This window comes from Hyla sarda, chromosome 2, assembly GCF_029499605.1.
Source record: "Hyla sarda isolate aHylSar1 chromosome 2, aHylSar1.hap1, whole genome shotgun sequence".
Classification (NCBI taxonomy): Eukaryota; Metazoa; Chordata; class Amphibia; order Anura; family Hylidae; genus Hyla; species Hyla sarda.
The window spans coordinates 483,877,985-483,904,816 of NC_079190.1; the positions used below are offsets into that span (position 1 = coordinate 483,877,985).

Sequence of the window (26,832 nt, forward strand, 5' to 3'; positions counted from 1 at the left end):
ATGTTTGCCCAGTAGTTTGGCCCTGTGATCCACCCCTCCCTACCCCCATAGATCCCACGCCCCTCCCCCATCACAGACTGTAATGTGTTGTTGTTTTTCAACTTTGTTTCTTCGATATCGAGTGATGGAGCGGAGTGTTAGTGTAGCATGTGGTACGGTGTATAGCTTAGGGAACCTTTGCTGTATATTGTACTGTCATGCTTTGTGTCATTGTAATTTATTGTATGACTTGTAATGACGACTGAATGATGAATAAAGCTCTTTCAATACCTTGGACAGCTCTTTGGTTTTGGCCATGGTGGAGAGTATGGAATCTGATTGATCATATACTTCTGTGGACAGGTGTCATATATACAAGCTGAGAGAAGTGTTCCCTTTAAGAGAGTGCTCCTAATCTCAGCTTATTACCTGTATAAAAAGACACTGGGAGCCAGAAATCTTGCTGATTCATAGGGGATCAAATACTTATTTCACTGATTCATTTATAATTTATATGAAATACGTTTTTTCTTGAGGGTTTTTGTAGTTATTCTGTCTCTCACTGTTCAAATAAACCGACCATTAAACTTACAGACCGATTATTTCTTTGTCAGTGGGCAAATCTACAAAATCACCAGGGGATCAAATGCAATTTTTTTTTTAATTTTTGTTTAGTAAAACTACAACTCCCAGCATGCCCGGACAGCCAAAGGCTTTCCGGGCATGCTGGGAGTTGTAGTTTTGCAACAGCCAGAGGCACACCGGTTGCAGCCCCCTAGCTATAATCTTCCTGTTAAAATGCTTTCCTCTACTTGGCACGGTGCATGTGCAGCAGCTGGAAGAGGCGGATTGAGTCACCGGCAGAAGCCATCGCCGCACAGCGTGATTCATGGCTCCGCTTTTAGAGCTTTCACCTATTTTTAAAGGAGGCAATTATGAATCTTAAAGTAAACACAGAGGAATTACGGATTGACAGCAGCATGCCTGGGAGGGAGGTTTATACATATATATATGGTGACCCACGGTTTATGGCGGGACCACGGGGTGTAGCAGTGTAGGTGGTGGGGCCAGCTGGTATTAACCCCTGGGGCAAGATGTTGTTCACCCCTAGTGTTCGTGATGCCAGGATGTGGTTGTTTGGTGTAGGGCACCACAAACAACCAACCCAAAACGGCATATAGTAAATGAGAGTCCAAAGCAGGTTTTGATGCAACTGGAACTTTACTGAAGAAGGAAGAAAACAGTCTTTACAAATAGCCAACTTCTACAGAGGTGACCGGGACACAGGGAACCTCTCAGGCTTGCTTGGACTTGTAGTGCTAATAATGAAGATGCAGACCACTGTACTACTGTTATGACTTTGGTAGCGACAGTAGAGACTTGACTTGGCTGCAGACTTGTAGGCTTTGGCCTAGCTGGACTGGACTGAACTTGTACAGGACTGGTGCTTGCTTTAGTGTCCAGGAAGTACGAGCAGGAACCAAGAAAGAGCAAATGTGGAGACTGCAGCCCTTTATATATCAGGGGGCTGGACTAAAGCCCATTGGTAGCTGGTTGCCTGTGGTTACTTGTGCCTCAGGAACTCTGGGTATCAGGCGATCACATATCACATGACCATATCACATGACCTTAGGAAGGTCCTATACAGTTTAAACATCCTAATAACCTTTATACATAGTTTATATTCAGTGGAAAATACTTTTAATACATTTATATAATTTATATATAATAAAATACCATAATAATGACCTTGGGTGACCCTACAGGAGAGCCCTGTGGACTTGAGGGACTCTACCTGAGGGGACTTTAGGAACTGTACAGAACCATGTTCTGTACTGGGTCACTATATATATATATATATATATATATATATATATATATACACATGTATATCTATCGGTGATAAAATAACAGCGAGCCATGGCCGTCATAACTGATATTTATAGCCAAGACGTGGACATCTCATCCTCCTGGGCAGTCATGTTTAGTCTTGTCCCCAATTATTGCCGTTGATGCCCTTCCAAGGCATTGTCCTCTCCTATGTGCAGTCGACTTGTCACTTTATACAGTAATTATCTTTATTAATACTTGTCAAAGGCCGGAGACAGGCTGAGAGATAGCAATGGTATTTGCGAAATTGCTATATGTTGATCCATCGTTTTTTGTTTTTTTTACCCTTTTTTTTACCAAATTTTTTTTACGGTTTTCTTAACACCTGCGGCTGTGTTCTTACCGCCATTGTAAAGCCTCATGCACAGAACTGTATGGAGCCATAATAGGGCACCTATTGAGGTGCATTAGGCTTTACTGTACCTATGTAGGCCTCCTAAATTTATCCACAGACATAGAGGGTCTGTACAAATTTTACATAAAAATATTGTGGCCTGGAGAATCAGATGCAGTATTAGGGCAGGGTCACATAGGGCGCATCCATGGTGTATTTCCCGTTGTAGAAATCTGCCACTACGAGCGGGCACAAAGCGCAACCCGGCCGCAGCCAGGGGCTGGCTATGCAGTCCCTCTGTGACTGACGTTGGTGCATTCACAGCGTAAAATATGCTGTGGATGCACCCCATATGACATACAGTAGTTCTATAGTAACACTGGGATACAGTGTAACATAGAGGCATTAAAGTGGGAGGACCTTAGGACTCCTTTTGTCATGTGCCCGATGCAGCAAAATCCCTTTGAAAACAAATTATTATTAATCTATCATTATAGGAGTCCTACTATTTTTAATGGGATTCTCCTGCACCATGCACGCGGCGGAAACATCTGCCACATAAATCCTGATTCTGACCTCCGCAGAAAGAATTGATTTGTCAACTCTTTCTGCCGAAACTGCTCAGAGAAACATTCCAAGCAGTCCTAGTGTGCATTCGGTAAAAATTTTGCTATGTGAACATAGCCTTAAAGGGGTACTCTGGCCCCAAGACATCTTATCTGATGACAAGACAAGATATCTGATCTAGCATGCAGCACCCACCTGGAAGTACTGCCGGAAGCGCTGGAGGTTCACAGTCTTTTGCCTCCCGACCACGGGGACGGAGTATCACTGTGTCACTCCCCTCCCATAGACTTGCATTGAGGGGGTGGGGCATGATGTCAAACGGGGGCGGAGTCATGATGTCACGATACTCCGTCCCCGTGGTCGGGAGGCAAAAGACTGCGAACCCCCAGCGCTTCCGGCAGTACTTCCAGTTGGGTGCTGCCTGCTAGATTGCGGGGGTCCCCAACGGCGGGACCCCCGCAATCAGACATCTTATCCCCTATCCTTTGGATAGGGGATAAGATGCCTTGGGGCCGGAGTACCCTTTAATGTGTTCCATTCCAGCCCAGGGGCCTTGGAGAGCCCAACAAGCCCAGAACAGCATTACAGCATTGAGTTATGTGCTGTGGCACTGCTATGGGGAGGTAACTGGAGAACACCTAACAAAGCCTGACCCCCCCCCCCCCCCCCCCCCACACACACACACACACACACACACACACAAACACATGTTTCACAACATTAAAGGGGCATTGCAGTAATAGAAAATTGTTTTTTTACCCCCGACAGGAAGTTGTGTAGTACTCCCATTGTCATTGTGGCACTGTCTCATTAGCTCTCAGACTCCTCCTTTTCTTCTGACAAGATGTTGTGTAGTCCTTCCATTGTTATTGTGGTGCTGTCTCGGCAACTCCCCAATTCCTCCCTTTCTCCCGACAAGCCTTCCTTGTAGCCCTTCCATTGTCAGTGTTGTGTTGTTTCAGCAGCTCCCTCATCATCCTTTACTGTCTCAGATGGTGTGACTGTATCTTGTCTGAGTTCTAGCCTTGCCCCCTGAGTAATGTCATCACCTCTGACCAGCCCCTACAGCTACATCACTATCTCCCTGTTATATGTATATGTATATATATATGTGTTACAGCATGATGATGCCTTGTGGTAAACAATGCCACAGGCAGAGCAGCAGCCATGTAATGAATACAGCAGGTGCTGCAGTTTACTGACTGCAGAGCAATACTCTGCTGGGTACAAAAATGTTCTGCAACAGCTCTGGGCTTTTAAACTATCATTAGTACTGTGAGAGGGGGGTAGGCAGGCTGGGCAAACTGTAAAGAGCTGAGGGAAAGCAATGCCTTTTCAGAATGGAGGGGCAAGCTGTGCATAACTAGCTTGCCCCCTGACTGGTGAGCAGTAAGAGGTTAAGAAATATACAGGCAAGGTTTTTAGCCCCCTCCCCCGCCTGTAAAACTTGCAAATGGCTACAGTGGTATGTCCCATGGGTGGGGGGGGAAGGAGTGCACCAATCAGGGGTTTAATAGTTTCCCGGGCTTTCAGAGGCCCTCCCCTGGGTATTTATAGCTGTGGTGCCTCCCTTCCCCCCTCAATCTGCCCAGGACCCGGAGTTTTGTCTGCTGGTGGGTATGTTGCTGCCCCTTATTTATGGCCTGGATGGAGCAGGAGGGTGGGGGCTGGCATGCTCCCTTGTGGCTGAGCTGGCCTCCCCTCCTGTTGCGTCCATGGCGGGCTCGGGAGGCTGGCGGACCTCTTATTAGTCCTGCCCTCCCTTCCCACTGTAATCCCTGTGAGCCCTGTCCCATCCTTTTGCCCTCTCCCCTGCCTGTGCTTTGATCCCTCCTCCATGCGTGCTCCTGGAGCAGGCTCTGATTTCTCCTTGCCCCGTCCGTCTCTTTTTTCCCCCCTGTATGCGCCCACTCACCCCCCCTCCCCTGTTGCGGTCTCCTTCACCACCCCCCCCCCTTGTCCCCTCCACTCTGGAGGTGGCGGCCCCTCGGTGGCTGCTGCGTTAACCCCCCTTTTGCGCAAATGGACGTTTAGTAACGTCCATTTGCGCGTCCCCAGCTATAATGCGCTCTCACAATGTGAGCGCGCATTGTAGCCGGCGGATCCCGGTTGCTGTTAGCAACCAGGACCCCTGCTAATGCCGGACATCGCCGATCTGGCAGATGTCCGGCATTACCTCTTTAGACGCGGCGTTCAGATTTGATCGCCGCGTCTGAAAATGTAATTGTACGCATCCCGGCTGCTCAGCGGGCTGATCGGGACCATCGCGATAAAATCGCGATGTCCCGATCAGCTGGAACGCAGCAGGAGGGTCACTCACCTGCCTCCTGCGCGTCCGCTCGTGGATTGATTGCTCCAAGCCTGAAATTCAGGCTTGAGCAATCAATCACTGACAACCCAGATCATTGCCATGTTAATACATGGCAAGTGATCTGTGTGTGCAGTGTTATGGCTCCCTATGGAGCTATAGCATTGCGCACAAAAAAAAAAAAAAAAAAAAAAAAAAAAAATTTTAACCCTTGCCATGATAAATGTTTAGATCACTCCTCCCCCCCCCCCCCTTTTTCCCCCATACATAAAAACGTGAATTAAAATATAAATACATAACTGATATTAATTAAATAAATAAATAAATAAATAAAATAAAAACTGTATTACATCAAGCATGTATATGGTATCGCTGCGTGCGTACATGTCCGTACTATCTAAATATGTCTTCGATTGCAGCATTCCTTCAATGGCGTATGCGCAAAAAAAAAAAAAAAAAAATTAATAAAAATTTACTTAATTAATTAATTTAAAAAATAAATAATTAATTGATAAAAGTAAAAAAAAAAAAAAAAAAAAAAAAAATTAAAATAAAAAAATAAAAAAATAAAAGAAAAATTACAATAAAACAAAAAAAAAAAAAAAAAAAAAAAAAAAAGTACAAACTGTGTAGATTTCAATACACAGGCACATGTGGTATTGCCACGTGCGTCAATGTCCGCGCTATCAAGTTATATATCCTCATTTGATCCGCGTGTAAGCGCGAATTGAAAATTAAATATATAAATTTTACTAGTCCCATATAGCGTATTTTGGTCGCTTTTCATACCTATAAAAAAAAAAAAAAAAAAAAAGAAAAATAATAAATAAAATATATATATATATATATATATATTTATATCGCAACTCTGTTTGACGCGATAATTGTATCGCTGTAAACTTCGGATCACGGCGCATGGTTCAGGCAGCCACTGCACCCCAAACCCTCTCCGCTGCTGTCCCTCATCCTGAGTTCTCTGCTGCTGGTTTCTCGGCGCCATTCCGGGCGGCGGCAGAGTACCCGCAACCAGGTGGTCTCCAGCGTGCCTTGTTCAACGCCTGCGGTGGTAAAGTGGTTCGTCCTGCTTTTGTGCCTTCTCCATCTTCTGGACTTAGTGAGTGTGCTGTTGCGGGGGGGCAGGGGGGGCTCTATTTTCGTGCCTGCCCTTGGGGCTTTGGCGGGCCAGTTGTCTTCAACTGGCTAGCTGGGTTGGTTCCCTCTCCTTCCCCGGTTAGTGTGCTTATGGCTGTTCTGGTAGTTTCCACCTTTTGTTCCTGTGGGTTTGTTGGTTTTGGGTCTCGGATATTGGTGTATGTCTATGTTGGTCTCTGGTTGTGAGTTGGGTACGTCTTTTCTTGACGGGGTGCTTTGGTGTGGTATCAATTCTGCGGTGCACGCTTAGGTGAGTGGTCTTTTGGCCTTACGCTCTGGATGACCGGGTTTTGTGGATTTAGCTCCTGAGGCTTGTTCTTTATTTTGAATCGGTGGCACCCAGTTACGGTTTTGTTTCTTTTGGTTTTCTCCCCATTTGTTTGGTGTTTCTCTCCATCACTAGTTGTAGTCCCTCTCCGCTGCTCTGTTTGTCCTAGTGTATTGTCTGATGTTTTCTCCTGTTTTGCTCCCGATCTTTGGTAGGCATGGGACTCCTGTATGTCGTGCTGGGTGCTTTAGCTGATGTGGCGGTGGGTAGGTTTCGCTTTGAGTCTCAGTTTGTCTTTCCTCGTGGTTTCTTTTGTTTGTGGTGGTTTTCCGGAGGGGGATACTCCTGTGCTCTACGCTTGTTGGGGTGTGGTTTGTTGCGGTCTTCCGCATGCCGCGTTGGCATTGGTCTGCAGTTTTCCTGTGGACGGGGAGTGGTTGCGTTTTCTCTGCTTTGGTTTCCTCGGGGCTCGCTAGGTGCCCCTGTTCCGGTCCTTGCTGGTTTACTGTAAGTTCCGCATGGAATATGGTTCTGGGCGGAGTTTTTTCCTGCAGGTTGTCTTTGGCCGCCGAGGGTGTCTGGTATTTGGGCCCCCCGCATATGTGCCCCTGGTACGCTTTGGGCTGACATTTCGGTTGGTTGGGGTTTTTTCAAGGGTCATGCGGTGGCCTGGCCTGCTTTCAGTTCCCTGCACGGGGAGCTCGCTTTGTTCTCGGATGTGGCTGGTTTGGTCGGTTGTTGGTGTGGTGTTTGGTTTTCCAGTGGTGCGGTGGGGTGGTTTACCCCTGGGTCTTGGTAGTCAGTGGGTTTCTGCCATGCTTGGGGTTTTGTTTGTGCTTCTCCCTTGGTGTTGGTTGTGGGACTTTGGGTGCTTGCTTCGGCAGCTCATGTTCTAGGCTTGTAACGTTACTGTGTGGGTTGCAAGTCCCCTGCGCTTGGTTGCGCGCTAATTTTGTGATGCTTTTCTTCTTTTCTAGTGTGTGATTTGAGTGATCACGGGGCGTGTTTTTCTTCCTGTGCTCTGTCTGTTGCATCTAGTGCTTCGCTGTTTGGAGTTACAATTTCTTTCAGGGCTATGCTCCCTGGGTCGGTATTGGGTGTTGACGCTTTGTCCTGTTTTCTCTGGCTGTAGTTCCGGAGGGTTGCTTGTGTGGCCGGCCCGTGGGTCATCGGGGAGAGTGGTGTAATTTGTTGTCCGCTTTGGTGGCTCCTGCGACTTGGTCGCACTCACGGTACGGTACTTGCGAGTGGTTGGTGTTGGTGTGGAGGCCGGGATGTCTATCTACAGTCGTGGGGGGTCCCGGAGGTTCTAATGGGTCTGTGGACAGGGGATAAAAACATTAAAAAAAAAAAAAAAAAAAAAGTAATAAATAAATATTGGTTTCGGTACCTGGAATGCCCTTTGCAGTGACCTTACGAGGCTAATGTTTGATTTCCTGTTTCGTTTTAATAGGATGTGATATCGGAAGTGATCTGCTGTGTCACCTCTCCAAGGAGGTTCGAGATTTGGGCAGTGTTCTCAGTGTATCCAAATAACATTCTGAGTATGTGATGTGGGATCTTCACCTGTTCATGTGAATCAGCTAAAAATAAAAATAAAATAAAAATAATAAATAATCTAAAAAAAATAAATAAATAAAAAGTTGGGTGGCTTTCCCGCTGTGCTGCACGGCACATGGCAGGGGGTGATTTTCTTTCTGCTTTGCGGGTGGTGTATACATAGGGGCTGGCCCCGCGAGTGGGTGGCCTTGCTGTCGGCGACCGGTTTTTCCTATCTGTTTTTGGGTCGCTTAGTGGCGGCTGCAGGTTTTTTGGTTGTCGCTTTTGCGTTGTTTTTTCTGATCCGAGTTTTTGCGCTAGCTTTTTTCAGGGCTATGTGGATGGGGCACTTTTTCTTTCTCCTCGTCTCCTTCCATGGGACTTGGGTGTCTGTGTTTTTGGGTGCCTATTTTGTGCGTTTCATGGTAAAAGTTTAAAAATATAAAATGAAAAATAAAACTAATAAAGGCCCGTCGGTCCGAGACTGTTTAGGCGATCCGTGACACGCAGCTCGTGCTCCATGAGGGTCCGCGAATTACTGTTTTGTGAGTTCTGGATTTGCTCTCTTTTTGTATCGGGGCCGGCGGAGGTGGCTGGGTTTCCGGAGAGGGTAGCGCTGCACGACGGCCGCGGGCGATCTGCATGTTGTGTTGCTATATTCGCCCAGTTTGATGTTTCCCAGGTGTGTTTTTGTTCTGAGAGCGGCTTTCGAGGTGGTGCGAGTGCTGCAGCACCCTTCGGTGTATGGGCGAGTCTGAGAGATGAGTTCACACGGGTTATAAAAAAAAAAAAAAAAACAAAAAAAAAAATAAAATTAAATAAATAAATTTAAAAAATTGGTCCTGGTGGCAGGTACCCGTATTTCCTGGAGAGGAAAAGTGTTGAGCGGATTTCCTGGAGAGGAAAAGTGTTGAGCGGATTTCCTGGAGAGGAAAAGTGTTGAGCGGATTTCCTGGAGAGGAAATGTGTTGGGTGTGCTGGGGGGCTGGAGGTGGCCCCAGGTGTTGGCTATCCACTATCTCTTGGGTGGGGGTCGGAGCCCAGTGTAGGGCTAACTGGTCTCCTCCGTGGCGGTAAGAAGACGGTGAAAGCGGGGTCAACCCGGGGTAGACCTCCACACAGGACGGTGTGGCAGCACCTCTCGGGTTGGTAAGAAGCCAATCGGTGTCTTTATTACAGTTAAATTGTTATTTATATAAGTAATTTTATAAATAAAGCTGTGGCCGATCCCCACCCACGGAAAAGTTAAATTGTTGTTGTGTCAGTTATTATTTAAGTATTTATTGTAGTAAGGGGGAGGGGTAGTTATAGCCTGCTAGGAGCTAATTGTGTCTCAGCAGTCTGGAGGGGCAAGCTGTGCATAACTAGCTTGCCCCCTGACTGGTGAGCAGTAAGAGGTTAAGAAATATACAGGCAAGGTTTTTAGCCCCCTCCCCCGCCTGTAAAACTTGCAAATGGCTACAGTGGTATGTCCCATGGGTGGGGGGGGAAGGAGTGCACCAATCAGGGGTTTAATAGTTTCCCGGGCTTTCAGAGGCCCTCCCCTGGGTATTTATAGCTGTGGTGCCTCCCTTCCCCCCTCAATCTGCCCAGGACCCAGAGTTTTGCCCTCCCTCCCTCCCTTTTTGTATCTTTGTTTATTGTAAGTCACAGCTTGGCGGTAAGAAGACGGTGAAAGCGGGGTCAACCCGGGGTAGACCTCCACACAGGACGGTGTGGCAGCACCTCTCGGGTTGGTAAGAAGCCAATCGGTGTCTTTGTTACAGTTAAATTGTTATTTATATAAGTAATTTTATAAATAAAGCTGTGGCCGATCCCCACCCACGGAAAAGTTAAATTGTTGTTGTGTCAGTTATTATTTAAGTATTTATTGTAGTAAGGGGGAGGGGTAGTTATAGCCTGCTAGGAGCTAATTGTGTCTCAGCAGTCTTGTAGTACTGAGCAAATGCTCAACTAAGTGAGAGGACATGGCTGGCGTAAGGATTACATACTCACAATATAAATGGGTTTTTGGTGATTTTAGAACTGGAGCATACAGGTAAGCAATGCTATATGCTACTACAGCTTTTTAAAACCTAATATTGGGGTACCCCTTTAACAGTAGCATCCTCAGGGGCCAATAAGGCAATTATCCCATTGACTGCTGAGGATGCCGCTGTTATTGTGGTGAAACATGTTGGGGGGGTTTTGTTTAGTTTTTCTGTGGTAGCCTATCAGAGACCTATAGTGGCACAGTAGGCTAGGCTGAGTAGACTGCTTTTTTCATTCCAACTTGGGTGGTACTCCTGCAAATTCATCAGCTCTGGTCAAGGACTGCACAGTAGTGTCAGGCCATATTTAAATAATAAAATTGATAAACCTAGCATCTCTTGTCTTCCTTGAGAACCCTTTTTTATTCATCTGCCCATTTGTGCTTGTTACCTTCACCAGCTTTGTTTTGATTATGCTTAATTTTTTATATTTTATTTTTAATATTTCTAAATTATCACAATTTTAAAGGTTTTATTCTGTTCAGAAAAACATTGAGATTTCCTGCCTTTTACAGGCATGTGGGCCAATTTATCAAAACCTGTGAAGAGGAAAAGTTGACCAGTTGCCCATAGCAACCAATCAGATCGCTTCTTTTGTTTTTCAGAGGCCTGTTTAAAAATTAGAGAAGCGATCTGATTTGTTGCTATGGGTTAACTTTTTAACTAGTTAACTTTTCCTCTACACAGGTTTTGATAAATTTCATGCACAGGTTTTGATAAATTTCGCCAATGGTCAATTAAACAGTGCCCCCGGTGGAGAATATCAGTCCTGCACAAAGTAAATGAATAATCATTGTTAATAAAGGTGTTTTTTTTTTTTAACAGATGAAACATCTGCAGAGAAAGCCTTCCCTTTGTCATTTCCAGATCTAGACCAACAACTTCAGGTAACAAGCACTGAGGATTTCTATTTGCATTGGACATTGGGATGAAAGTGAAACCAGTTGAAAATTGGTCACTATCTAGGCCAGATTTTTGGGAAGAAACTAGCTCTGCTTTTCTATCCCTGGATAACCCTTTTAGGAATAAAGAAAATGTTGTCAATATTCCATGAATGGGTGGTATATTAACCCGTTAAAGACATAGGGCATACGGGTACGCCCTGACATCCTGGTAGTTAAGGACACAGGGCGTACCTGTACGCCCGTGGGAATTCTGGTCGCCGGGCAGGGACCGGACCAGGATGCCTGCTGAAATCATTCAGCAGGCACCCTGCACAAACCCCTGGGGCGGGGGGGGGGGGGGGGGTCCTAGACAATTCAGATCGGTCCCCAGTGACCCAGAAAAAAAGGGTGATAGGTGCCATCCGACATGGCACCTATCACCCTAAAGCAGCAGGAGTGAATTGGCACTGGTGCCACCTCACAATTATCCTGATTCGTCAGCCATTACTTCTGCTGTGGGGATGACCCTAAAGGCACCCGCTCTGCCCCTATTCTGGAGGGCGCGAGCGGGTGCTGGGAGTGAGTACCTTGAGTGGGGGCACCTGATCCCCCGGCATCAACGGCAGGATTAGGGCCCCCGGAGCGGAGACGGCGGCGGCAGGCAGGATCCGGCAGAGCAGCAGCAGGAGGTAAGGCTGGCCTCCTGCAGTTGCTTAGCAACAACTCCCAGCATGCACAAAAGGGCATGCTGGGAGTTGTTATTATGCAACAGCAGAAGGAACTACAACTCCCAGCATGCCCTTTGGTAGTTGTAGTTATGCAACAGCTGGAGGCACATTTTTTCTATGAAAAATAGTGCCTCCAGCAATTGCATTACTACAATCCCCAGCATGCACAATCTACCAAAGGGCATGCTGGGAGTTGCAGTAGTGTGCCTCCAGCTGTTGCATAACTATAAGTCCCAGCATGCCATTCGGCTGTAAGTCCATGCTGAGAGTTGAAGGCAAACTGGTTGCGAAACACTAAGTTTGTTACCTAACTCAGTCTTTCGCAACCAGTGTGCCTCCAGCTGCTGCAAACTACAACTCCCAGCATGAACTGATAGACTGTACATGCTGGAAGTTGTAGTTTTGCAACAGCTGGAGGCACACTGGTTGCGAAACACAGTTAAGTAACAAACCCCTTATTACATTGCAGCGAGTTTTCTGCTGCAAGTGTGAGATGTGGAAAATTTTCTGCCGCAGCGACAAACTCGCTGTAAACCACCGCCCGTGTGAATATACCCTAAAAACACTACACTACACTACACAAAATAAAAAGTAAAACACTACATATACACACCCTTACACAGCCCCCCCCCCCCCCCCCATAAAAAAAATAAACGTATTGTACGGCACTGTTTCCAAAACAGAGCCTCCAGCTGTTGAAAAACAGCAACTCCCAGTATTGCCGGACAGCCACTGACTGTCAAGGCATGCTTGGAGTTTTGCAAAAGCTGGAGACACCCTGTTTGGGAAACACTGTTGTAGGGTATTTTGATGGCAGAAGCAAATGCCCATTTTAGGCCTCAAATGCGCATGGTGCTCTCTTGCTTTAGAGCCCTGTCATATTTCAATGCAACAGTTTAGGGCCACATATGGGTTATTTCCGTACTTGGGAGAAAGTGCGCTACAAATATTGGGGGCTTTTTCTCCTTTTACCCCTTATGAAAAGGTAAAGTTGGGGTCTACACCAGCATGTTAGTGTAAAAGAATTACATTTTTTATACTAACATACTGGTGTTGCTCCATATTTTTAATTTTCACAAGTGGTAAAAGGAAAAAAAAGTCTCCTGAGTACGGAATCTCCTGAGTATGGAACGCAAAGTGCTCTGCGGGCACACAACATGGCTCAGAAGTATTTTACAGCGGTTCTGACATAAACGTAAAACAATAAATACCCATTTTGGAAACTACACCCCTCACGGAAAGTAACAAGGGGTATAGTGAGCCTTAACACCCCACAGGTGTTTGACGAATTTTCGTTAAAGTTGGATGTGAATATGAAAAAAAAAATGTTTTCACTAAAATGCTGGTGTTACCCTACATTTTTCATTTTCACAAGGGAAAATAGGAAAAAAGCCCCCAAAATGTTTAGCCCCATTTCTTCTGAGTATGGAAATACCCCATATGAGGATGTAAAGAACTACAATGCTCAGAAAAGAAGGAGCGCCATTGGGCTTTTGGAGAGAGAATGTGTCTGAAATTGAAGGCCATGTGTGTTTACAAAGCCCCCATAGTGCCAAACCAGTGGACCCCCCCATATGTGACCCCATTTTGGAAACTACACCCCTCACGTAATGTAATAAGGGGTACAGTGAGCATTTACACCCCACTGGTGTCTGCCAGATTTTTGGAACAGTGGTCTGTGAAAATGAAAAATTAAATTTTTCATTTGCACAGTCCACTGTTCTAAAGAGAGGTGTAGTTTCCAAAATGGGGTCACATGTGTGGGGCCCACTGTTCTGGCACCACTGTTTTTTTTTGTAAATGCACATGGCCCCCGACTTCTATTCCAACCAAATTCTCTCTCCAAAAGCTCAATGGCGCTATTTCTTTTCTGAGCATTGTAGTTCGCCCGCAGAGCACTTTACATCCACATATGGGATATTTCCATACTCAGAAGAAATTGGGTTACAAATTTTGGGAGGCTTTTTTTGTGAGCAAATTTTCACTGTACCCCTTGTTATGTTTCTTGAGGTGTGTAGTATTCCATGTGTTTTTTTTTTTTTTTTTGCTCTTCTGGCACCATAGGGGCTTCCTAAAATGGACATGCCCCCCAAAAACCATTTCAACTAAATTTGCTTCCAAAAGCTAAATGTGACGACTTCTATTCTGAGCATTTTTGGGTGGGCATTTTCTCCAATTACCCCTTGCAAAAATGTAAAACTTGAGGAAAAACCAGCATTTTAGACGAAAAGATGTTAAACACCTGTGGGGTGTTAAGGCTTACTGTACCACTTGTTACGTTCCTTGAGGGGTGTAGTTTCCAAAATAGTATGCCATGTTGTTGTTTTTTTTGTTGTTGTTGTTGTTGTTGTTTTTTTTGCTGTTCTGGCACCATGAAGGCTTCCTAAATGTGACATGCCCCCCAAAAACCATTTCAGAAAAACTCACTCTCCAAAATCCCATTGTTGCTCCTTCACTTCTGAGCCCTCTAGTGCGCCCACAGAGCATTTGGTTACACATTTTGGGGGGATTTTTTTTCCTTTTACCCCTTGTAAAAATTCAAAAACTGGGTCTACAAGAACATGTTAGTGTAAAAAATGGAGATTTAAAATTTTCTCCTTCACTTTGCTGCTATTCCTGTGAAAGACTTAAAGGGTTAACACACTTTCTAAATGTCATTTTGAATACTTTGAGGGGTGCAGTTTTTATAATGGGGTCATTTATGGGGTATTTCTCATATAAAGGCCCTTCAAATCCACTTCAAACTGAACTGGTCCCGGAAAAATTCCAATTTAAAAAATTTTGTGAAAAATTAACAATTTTTTAAATTAAATTTTGGAATTTTTCACCAAGAAATGATGCAAGTATCAATGAAAATTTACCACTATGTTAAAGTAGAATATGTCACGAAAAAACGATCTCGGAATAAAATTCATAAGTAAAAGCATGTCAGAGTTATTAATGCTTAAAATGACAGTGATCAGATGTGCAAAAAATGCTCTGGTCCTTAAGGTGAAAATGGGCTTAGTCCTTAAGGGGTTAATGATGCATGATGTCAGCTGGCTTCCTGCCAAATTAGAAATCATTATGCCCTATGACAAGGCAATAGGATAATGCAGTAGTTTACATCTATACATTACAAAGTTCTAAGCAGGTTTTAGGATCTGTTACAAAATTGAAATGAAAGTTATCGTTTGCATACAGAGCTATTGGAATGTTTCCAGGTCATCCATCATGTACTGATGTTCATAACTGTTTCCATCTTCAGCCTCTTCCACCATGTAACACTTCCAAAGAGTCCATGCAAGTGTTCAAACAGCACTGTAAAATCGCAGAGGAATATCATCAAGTGAAGAGGGAGATAACACTTCTGGAGGAAAGGAAGTAAGTTATTTACATAGAGTGAAACAAATCCTACTAAATAAATATGACATTGAGCGGCTACATAAATATGTCAAAAGTTACCATTACAACAATGAAGTTCTTGTCCTCATATCCCGACCTCATATCTTGACCTTATATCCATTCCCCATATCCCATCCTTATATCCTGTCCTCATATCCTGACCTCATATCCTGTCCTCATATTCCAACCTCATATCCAGTCCTCATATGCCATTATTTTATCCTGTCCTCATTTCCCGACCTCATATCCCGTCCTTATATCACAATATCATACACCAACCTCATACCCCATCCTTATATCATAATGTCATATACCAACCTCATATCCCGTCCTTATATCATAATGTCATATACCAACCTCATATCCCATCCATATATCACAATGTCACATACCAACCTCATATCCCCTCCTTATATCACAATGTCATATACCAACCTCATATCCCATCCTTATATCACAATATCATACACCAACCTCATATCCCCTCCTCATATCACAATGTCATACACCAACCTCATATCCTGTCCTTATATCACAATGTCATATACCAACCTCATATCCCGTCCTTATATCACAATGTCATATACCAACCTCATATCCCATCCTTATATCACAATGTCATATACCAACCTCACATCCCCTCCTTATATCACAATGTCATATACCAACCTCATATCCCCTCCTCATATCACAATGTCATATACCAACCTCATACCCCATCCTTATATCATAATGTCATATACCAACCTCATATCCCCTCCTTATATCACAATGTCATATACCAACCTCATATCCCCTCCTTATATCATAATGTCACATACCAACCTCATACCCCCTCCTTATATCACAATGTCATATACCAACCTCATACCCCCTCCTTATATCACAATGTCATATACCAACCTCATACCCCCTCCTTATATCACAATGTCATATACCAACCTCATATCCCCTCCTTATATCACAATGTCATATACCAACCTCATACCCCCTCCTTATATCACAATGTCATATACCAACCTCATATCCCCTCCTTATATCACAATGTCATATACCAACCTCATATCCCCTCCTCATATCACAATGTCATATACCAACCTCATACCCCATCCTTATATCATAATGTCATATACCAACCTCATATCCCCTCCTTATATCACAATGTCATATACCAACCTCATATCCCCTCCTTATATCATAATGTCACATACCAACCTCATACCCCCTCCTTATATCACAATGTCATATACCAACCTCATACCCCCTCCTTATATCACAATGTCATATACCAACCTCATACCCCCTCCTTATATCACAATGTCATATACCAACCTCATACCCCCTCCTTATATCACAATGTCATATACCAACCTCATATCCCCTCCTTATATCACAATGTCATATACCAACCTCATACCCCCTCCTTATATCACAATGTCATATACCAACCTCATATCCCCTCCTTATATCACAATGTCATATACCAACCTCATATCCCATCCTTATATCATAATGTCATATACCAACCTCATATCCCCTCCTTATATCACAATGTCATATACCAACCTCATATCCCTTCCTTATATCATAATGTCATATACCAACCTCATATCCCGTCCTTATATCACAATATCATACACCAACCTCATACCCCATCCTTATATCATAATGTCATATACCAACCTCATACCCCATCCTTATATCACAATGTCATATACCAACCTCATATCCCGTCCTTATATCATAATGTCATATACCAACCTCATATCCCGTCCATATATCATAATGTCATATACCAACCTCATATCCCATCCATATATCACAATGTCACATACCAACCTCATATCCCCTCCTTATATCACAATGTCATATACCAACCTCATATCCCATCCTTATATCACAATATCATACACCAACCTCATATCCCCTCCTCATATCACAATGTCATATACCAACCTCATATCCCATCCATATATCACAATGTCACATACCAACCTCATATCCTGTCCTTATATCACAATGTCATATACCAACCTCATATCCCGTCCTTATATCACAATGTCATATACCAACCTCATATCCCATCCTTATATCACAATGTCATATACCAACCTCATATCCCCTCCTCATATCACAATGTCATATACCAACCTCATACCCCATCCTTATATCATAATGTCATATACCAACCTCATATCCCCTCCTTATATCACAATGTCATATACCAACCTCATATCCCCTCCTTATATCATAATGTCACATACCAACCTCATACCCCCTCCTTATATCACAATGTCATATACCAACCTCATACCCCCTCCTTATATCACAATGTCATATACCAACCTCATACCCCCTCCTTATATCACAATGTCATATACCAACCTCATATCCCCTCCTTATATCACAATGTCATATACCAACCTCATACCCCCTCCTTATATCACAATGTCATATACCAACCTCATATCCCCTCCTTATATCACAATGTCATATACCAACCTCATATCCCCTCCTCATATCACAATGTCATATACCAACCTCATACCCCATCCTTATATCATAATGTCATATACCAACCTCATATCCCCTCCTTATATCACAATGTCATATACCAACCTCATATCCCCTCCTTATATCATAATGTCACATACCAACCTCATACCCCCTCCTTATATCACAATGTCATATACCAACCTCATACCCCCTCCTTATATCACAATGTCATATACCAACCTCATACCCCCTCCTTATATCACAATGTCATATACCAACCTCATACCCCCTCCTTATATCACAATGTCATATACCAACCTCATATCCCCTCCTTATATCACAATGTCATATACCAACCTCATACCCCCTCCTTATATCACAATGTCATATACCAACCTCATATCCCCTCCTTATATCACAATGTCATATACCAACCTCATATCCCATCCTTATATCATAATGTCATATACCAACCTCATATCCCCTCCTTATATCACAATGTCATATACCAACCTCATATCCCTTCCTTATATCATAATGTCATATACCAACCTCATATCCCGTCCTTATATCACAATATCATACACCAACCTCATACCCCATCCTTATATCATAATGTCATATACCAACCTCATACCCCATCCTTATATCACAATGTCATATACCAACCTCATATCCCGTCCTTATATCATAATGTCATATACCAACCTCATATCCCGTCCATATATCATAATGTCATATACCAACCTCATATCCCATCCATATATCACAATGTCACATACCAACCTCATATCCCCTCCTTATATCACAATGTCATATACCAACCTCATATCCCATCCTTATATCACAATATCATACACCAACCTCATATCCCCTCCTCATATCACAATGTCATATACCAACCTCATATCCCATCCATATATCACAATGTCACATACCAACCTCATATCCTGTCCTTATATCACAATGTCATATACCAACCTCATATCCCGTCCTTATATCACAATGTCATATACCAACCTCATATCCCATCCTTATATCACAATGTCATATACCAACCTCATATCCCCTCCTCATATCACAATGTCATATACCAACCTCATACCCCATCCTTATATCATAATGTCATATACCAACCTCATATCCCCTCCTTATATCACAATGTCATATACCAACCTCATATCCCCTCCTTATATCATAATGTCACATACCAACCTCATACCCCCTCCTTATATCACAATGTCATATACCAACCTCATACCCCCTCCTTATATCACAATGTCATATACCAACCTCATACCCCCTCCTTATATCACAATGTCATATACCAACCTCATATCCCCTCCTTATATCACAATGTCATATACCAACCTCATACCCCCTCCTTATATCACAATGTCATATACCAACCTCATATCCCCTCCTTATATCACAATGTCATATACCAACCTCATATCCCCTCCTTATATCACAATGTCATATACCAACCTCATATCCCCTCCTTATATCACAATGTCATATACCAACCTCATATCCCCTCCTCATATCACAATGTCATATACCAACCTCATACCCTGTCCTTATATCACAATGTCATATACCAACCTCATACCCCATCCTTATATCACAATGTCATATACCAACCTCATATCCCCTCCTTATATCACAATGTCATATACCAACCTCATATCCCATCCTTATATCACAATGTCATATACCAACCTCATATCCCCTCCTTATATCACAATGTCATATACCAACCTCATATCCCATCCTTATATCACAATGTCATATACCAACCTCATACCCCATCCTTATATCACAATGTCATATACCAACCTCATATCCCCTCCTTATATCACAATGTCATATACCAACCTCATATCCCATCCTTATATCACAATGTCATATACCAACCTCCTACCCCATCCATATATCACAATGTCATATACCAACCTCATACCCCATCCTTATATCACAATGTCATATACCAACCTCATATCCCTTCCTTATATCATAATGTCATATACCAACCTCATATCCCTTCCATATATCACAATGTCATATACCAACCTCATACCCCATCCTTATATCACAATGTCACATACCAACCTCATATCCTCTCCTTATATCACAATGTCATATACCAACCTCATACCCCCTCCTTATATCATAATGTCATATACCAACCTCATACCCCCTCCTTATATCACAATGTCATATACCAACCTCGTATCCCCTCCTTATATCACAATGTCATATACCAACCTCATACCCCCTCCTTATATCACAATGTCATATACCAACCTCATATCCCCTCCATATATCACAATGTCATATACCAACCTCATACCCATTCCTTATGACCCGGCATCAAATCCTGATCTCATATCCCATCCTAATATCCCTTCTTCCTATCCTGTCCTCATATCTTGTCCTCATATTCTGACCACATTTTATCACCTGTACTACAAGGTTAAATTGGATTAGTAATATGGGAATACCCCTTTAGGGTGGGGTCACATGGGTCGCATCCACAGTGTATTTTATGCTGCGGATGCACCGACAGCAGTCACAGAGGGACTGTAGAGCAAGCTCCAGGGTACAGCCGGGTAGCTCTTTGCATTTGTTTGTAGCGGCGGATTTCTACAGCGGAAAATCCATCACCATATCCTTTCAAAGATTTCCAAATTTCCAAATCATGGAAACTTCATTGAGTTCACTGGAGCTGTAAATAGGGGGAGGTCAATTTTAGGTATAAAGTTAAAGGGGAAGAAAACTTTTCTCCGGTGGAGAAAACTTTTTTTCAAATCAACTGGTGCCAGAAAGTTAAACAGATTTGAAAATTACTTCTAATTAAAAATCTTAACCCTTCTAGTACTTATCAGCTGCTGTATACTACAGAGAAATTTGTGAAGTTCTTTCCAGTTTGACCACAGTGCTCTCTGCTGACACCTCTGTCCATGTCAGGAACTGTCCAGAGCAGGATTTTCTATGGGGATTTGCTTCTAATCTGGACAGTTCCTGACAGCAGAGAGCACTGTGGTCAGACTGGAAAGAACTTCACAAATTTCTCTGTAGTATACAGCAGCTAAGTACTTGAAGGCTTCAGATTTTTAAATAGAAGTAATTTACAAATCTGTTTAACTTGCTGGCACCAGTTGATTTGAAAACATTTGTTTTCCACTTGTTTCCACCAGAGTTCCCCTTTAAGTCTGAATGCTGGGCATGTTTTGTAATTTTTTTTAATTTTTTTATTTTTCTTCTGTAGAAAAGAATTGATGGCCCGTTTGGATCAGTTTGAGAAGGAAAACTCGGATGTCGTTCACTTAGCGCAGGAATACGAGGACCTCAGTAAAGAGAATCAGAGCCTCAGCCTGGCTCACTCCCGATGTAAAGAGCAACTCGAAAAACTGAGGATACAGTACCAGAAACGGCAGGGCTCATCCTAACAGTGAGAGGGCCAATCTACAAACCCATACAAAGTGATCTACACATCAGCACTTTTATTTAAAACAATTTGGTACAACATTGTAATAAAAGGCGCCGCCTTTCCAAAGCGATTTAATGGCCACGTGCAAACAATGACGATGCTTCTTAGAGGGAGCCTGCCACCAGTACAAGTTTTTATAGTAGGGCATTAGATTTTCTAATAGCACCAAACTGGGCAGGAGGGGGGGCCACAATTGGGCCTACTGATTAGGGGGCTGGATTATCCCTTGTCACATATGTCCCTCCAACTTTGAGCCTACACAGCCACTCTGTAAAGCCGAAAGAGATCACATGACGCATTGCAACCCTGACTCTTCAGAGACAGGAAGAACCTTGTTTCTAAAGATTTGGGCAACGAGGTCTATTTTTCAAGCCCTCTGATCGGCCCACATTGAGTTTACCCAATATTTTCTTTTAGTTCTGCTTCCTTAAAGAAGTACTCCAGGATCAGAAAACTTATACCCTATACTAAGGACCCCCACGATCTCCTGTACGGGGCCCCAGCACGAAGGGCGTGTGTCGACCAATGCGCGAAGTGGCGGCTGACATGCCCCCTCAAAACAACGCTATGGGAGATCCGGAGCGCTGCTTTCGGCAATCTCCGGGTCTGCAATAGCACTGCACTGAGGGGGCGTGTCGGCCGCCGCTTCGTGCGATGATTGACATGCCCCCCTCCCGCGATCTGACACTTATCCCCTATTCTAGGGGATAAGTCTTCAGATCCTGAAATACTCCATTAAAGTAATCTGTCCTGGTGACAATACCCCTTCCATAACAATATGCAAAGGTGTAAAACATGAACAACCTATAAAAAAATTGTGAAATTGACAAAAAATACAATTTTATTACTATATTTTATACATTATATTTGCTTTATCCTTGGTTCACTTTTCCCACAGTGCCACCACTGGAGAAATTACGCATTACATCCCTTTGAAATCAATGGGTTGTCCATATATTGTGTGAAAGTGCCTAGTGCTCCAGAGTAAATGATCCTCTTTAAAACAACACTTTATTGTTGGGTGAAGGTGATGACCAAAAATTTCCTGATAGGGGTTTTCTAAATCAGACACCCTCTTTAAAGTCAGGTGAAGGGCGGGATTATACAGTCAGGGGGTGTGTATTAGGCAATCACGCCCCTTAATGTACAACATTGACACCCCCTGACTGTATAATTGCCTGTATAGTTGCCTGACGAAGATCCCGGTTCGGGATCGAAATGCGTTGCAAATAAAAGAACTTTACCTCTATCCCCGGGTACCAGCGCCTTCTTGAGAGGAACCTATTCACGGATTATCTCTATTGCTACTTACCGGACTGACGAGCGTCTCACCGGGCTTGTTCCTCGTGGCAGCGGTTTCCCTCTACCTTCCACACACTGATGCTACTGCAGGTGTTGTGCTCTGAGCGCAACACCTAGGGGTAAGAACCCATCTTTATGTCAACTCCTATCATTGTTTAACGGTCCTCACTAGGGGCGCACCTCCTGTGTTTTTTTTCGTTTGTATTGATTCCCTGAATTGTCAGACAAAATATAAACCCTCATATCTCAGGAACAGGAGGGCGTATCAAGAAACTGTAAAAAGGTGTATGATCAGGACAGCCTAAGCTATATAATGACAATACAATCTTATGGTGGTTGGCCACACGTCCCCTCCCATAGACTTGCATTGAGGGGATGGGCGTGATGTCACACGGGGGCGGAGTCTTTACGTCACGGACTTCCTTTCCCGGAGTCGCGACTCAGACCCTCCAGCGGTTCCGGTGAAAAACCAGGTGGGTGCCGCATGCAATAATGCGGGGGTCACCAGCGGCGGGACCCCTGCGATCAGACATCTTATCCCCTATCCTTTGGATAGGGGATAAGATGTCTAGGGTGGGAGTACCCCTTTAAGTAGTTTAATTGCACAAATTTTACTGAGGATATATAAATGGTTACCAGATGCTTTTCTAAGGCTAATATTACTCAGGCTCTGTTCACATGCTGTTTTTGGAGACTTATTTTAAGCCTCAAAAAAAAGTCTGAAATTTTCAGATTTCTTTTTTGTTTTTCAACCCGGGTTGGTTATGTATTTTACACATTTACATTTTGTTGAACATAAGTAAATAAAAAAATTAAAATAAACCTATTTTATCTTAACGTGATGGGGACTGTAACTAACCTATGACTTTCATGTTTTGTAAGTGTAAATATAATTGAGGTGTTTCCATTTATTAGGATGACTGTTTCAAATGACAAACGCAACAGCTTTTGTAATAGTGACACCTGCAGGTTGTCAGGAGGTATTGCATCACCTGCCCAAAGCAATCATGAATGTGCCTTAATCAGGATCCATTTTTCTTAACAAATAAATTGCTCTAGGTAGTTATTTTTACTTATAACTTATATATTTATATATATCTTAAAGGGGCCTCCAGTTTTTGTTATATTTATTTAGCTATAGAGGATGCAGAGCCGTAGATGTTGCACCCTGGCTCAGGAGTCCTTGGGTCCAAAGATCTATCTGCTACATAAAAAGACCGGGTGCAGTAGGAGCAAATGCACCCAAGCTCTGGTACCCGGAATAGCCCAAAAGCCCCATTGCCACATACGACCCATAAGAAGACACCACTATTAGGAATAAAGCATGGTAGTTGTAGCAATATGGTGCTGTTACAGATTTTGCATTGGGGGTCCAGGAGGTTTTACGGCAATCTGTTAGCTCTATCTCATGCTCAAAGCTGCAGACAAGGACATATTTTACTTTCAGGCTTAAAGGGGTACTCCGCCCCTTGACATCTTATCCCCTATCCAAAGGATAGGGGATAAGATGTCAGATCACCGGGGTCCCGCTGCTGGGGACCCTGGGGATCGCTGCTGCAGCACCCCGCTATCATTACTGCGCAGAGCGAGATCGCTCTGCACGTAATGATGGGCAATACAGGGGCCGGAGCATCATTACGTCATGGCTCCGCCCCTCGCGATGTCACGGCCTGCCCCCGTCAATACAAGTCTATGGGAAGGGGGCGTGGCGGTCGTCACGCCCCCTGCCATAGACTTGCATTAAGGGGACAGGCCGTGATGTCATGAGGGAGCCATGACGTCATGCTGCTCAGGCCCCTGTATCGCCCGTCATTACGCACAGAGCGAACTCGCTCTGTGCAGTAATGACAGCGGGTGCCGCAGCGGCGATCCCCGGGGTCGCCAGCAGTGGGACCGCGGCGATCTAACATCTTATCCCCTATCCTTTGGATAGGGGATAAGATGCCAGGGGCGGAGTACCCCTTTAAGTGTCACAGAGGCAGTGCTGAGCTTCAGCATGCATGCCTCCTCGCTCCCCCATCCCCTCCGTGACCCTCATGAATAAAGGAGTAATCCAGTATCTAAAAACTTATCCCCTATCCACAGATAAAAATTTGTATTAATGTGCATTAAGAAGCCAAGGAAAGATGGAAAAATCTCCATAAGGCATCAAATTACAGATTAGACATTCTTATAATATGTCAACAAAAGATAGAGTTCATTTCCATCATTTACTCTTTCAAAATAACAGAAAACAAAAAATTGCATCTGCAAAAGTTTGGGCACCCGGCAGAGTTAATACCTTGTACTGCCACCTTTGGCAAGTATCACAGCTTGTAAGCGCTTTTTGTAGCCCATTCTTCCTTACAAAAGTCTTCCAGTTCTTTGAGATTTCTGGGCTGTCTGTCACGCACTGCTCTTTTAATGTCTATCCATAGATTTTCAATTAGATTGAGGTCAGGAGATTGTCAGGAGAAAGGCCATGGCAAAACTTTCAGTTTATGCCTCTTGATGTAATCCCCCGTGGATTTCGACGTGTGTTTAGATCATTATCCATTTGTAGAAGCCATCCTCTCTTTAACTTCAGCTTTTTCACAGATGGCATCAAGTTAGCATCCAAAATTTGCTGAAATTTTATTGAATCCATTTTTCCTTCTACTCGTGAGATGTTCCCTTTGCCACCGGCTGCAATACAACCCCAAAGCATGATTGATCCACCCCCATGCTTAACAGTTGGACAGAGGTTCTTTTCATTAAATTCTGTTCCCCTTCTTCTCCAAACGTACCTTTGCTCATTCCGGCCAAAAAGTTCAATTTTAACCTCATCTGTCCACAGAACTTGTTTCCAAAATGCATCAGGCTTGTCTATATGTTCATTTGCAAAGTTCAAACACTGATTTTTGTGGTGAGGACATAGAAGAGGTTTTCTTCTGATGACTCTTCCATGAAGACCATATTTCTGTCTCTTTATAGTGGAATAGTGTACCACAACTCCAGGGTCTGCCAGATCTTTCTGGAGGGATTGTGCAGACAAATGTGGGTTTTGAATTGTTTTTCTTACAATCCTGCTAGCTGTTCTGTCTGACATTTTCTCTTGGTCTTCCAGATCGTGCTTTAACTTCCACTGTTCCTGATGACTGCCATTTCTTAATTACATTCCGAACAGAGGATATTGACACCTGAAAAGTTTTGCTATGTTCTTATAGCCTTCTCCAGCTTTGTGAGCGTCAACTATTTTCAGTTTCAGATTTCTAGACAACTGCTTAGAAGAACCCATGGTGCTGATTGTTGGGGCAAGGTCAGATGAGTCTGGGCATTTAAAACCTTTGAGATTGACATCACCTGGTCTTCCCAGATGAGGATTGAGAACAATCCATGACACTGGCAGGTCTCTGCTTTGCAAAGGGGGCAGTGCATGCTATAAATTCTGCAGGGTGCCCAAACTTTTGCAGACGCCATTTTTTTGTTTTCTGTTATTTTGAAAGTGTAAATGATGTAAATAAAATCTAACTTTTGTTGAAATATTATAAGAATGTCTAATCTGTAATTTGATGCCTTTTGGAGATTTTTCCATCTTTCCTTGGCTTCTTTATGCACATTAATACAAATTTTTACCTGGGGTGCCCAAACTTTTGATCCCCACTGTAAGTGTCTGATCGCGGGGGTGTCTGATCATGGGGAAGGTCTGACCGCTCGGACCCCCTCGCAATCTCCTACACTGAGCCCCGGCTCTATGCATGAATTAAGTTTGTTAACCACTGCATGAAGCTGTGGCTGAAACACCCCCTCAATGCATCTCTATGGCAGAGCTGAAGATACCTGAATTCTGTATCTCCGCCGTACGGCAGATTGCGGGGGTCCCATCGGTCAGACCCGCTCTTGCGGGTAGGGGATAGGTTTTTAGATACTGGGTAACCTCTTTAATGTACAAGGTTCAGTGTTGGATGGCAATCTCTGTACATCTATCATGCAAGGCAGGAGGGGGTGGGGGAGGGAGAAGGCATGCATGCTACAGCTCAACACTGTCTCTTTGATGCTTGATAGCAAAATCTGACATATTCCCTTTTATATGAAGATCTAGCTTTTCCCTTTGAGCTTGCACGTATGTGGCCTTTGCCAAGTTACACTTAATGGTCTTCTGTGTAATGGTAATCCACATGCAAATGAGTAATTAGAGCCTCGGCAAATAATAAAACTGGAGAATGCCTTTATGGAAATCGCACCTTTAGGAGGGAAGTTTCATAAAACCTGACTTACTATAAATCTGTGAATTTGTGTGTGTTTTAAGTTGTTTATTTTTTATTTTTATTTTTTTGATTTTTTTCAGATTTATTCGAGATGTTGCCTTATCCAGTATTTCCCAACCAGGGTGCCAGCAGCTGTTGCAAAACTACAACTCCCAGCATGCCCGGACAGCCAACAGCTGTCCTGGCATGCTGGGAGTTGTAGTTTTGCAACAGCTGGAGGCATCCTGGTTGGGAAACACTGCCTTATTCTAT

The 26,832-nt window shown here is 43.6% G+C and overlaps 1 protein-coding gene across 6 annotated transcripts in view; it reads left to right on the top strand.

The window, feature by feature from the left end:
* MAP3K7CL (MAP3K7 C-terminal like) overlaps positions 1 to 22,154 on the top strand; it is a 65,897-nt gene extending 43,743 nt beyond the window's left edge. For 4 of the 6 annotated variants that reach the window (XM_056559526.1, XM_056559525.1, XM_056559528.1 and 1 more), the window contains exons 3-5: positions 10,893 to 10,954; positions 14,927 to 15,042; positions 20,831 to 22,153. In XM_056559526.1, coding sequence (XP_056415501.1) covers positions 10,893 to 10,954; positions 14,927 to 15,042; positions 20,831 to 21,011 — 359 coding nt within the window. In that variant the 3' untranslated portion in view covers positions 21,012 to 22,153. Of the gene's footprint in view, positions 1 to 10,892; positions 10,955 to 14,926; positions 15,043 to 20,830 lie in introns of all 6 variants that reach the window. The other 2 variants (XM_056559524.1, XM_056559529.1) reach the window with 2 other exon arrangements.
* The last annotated feature ends 4,678 nt before the right edge of the window (positions 22,155 to 26,832 follow it).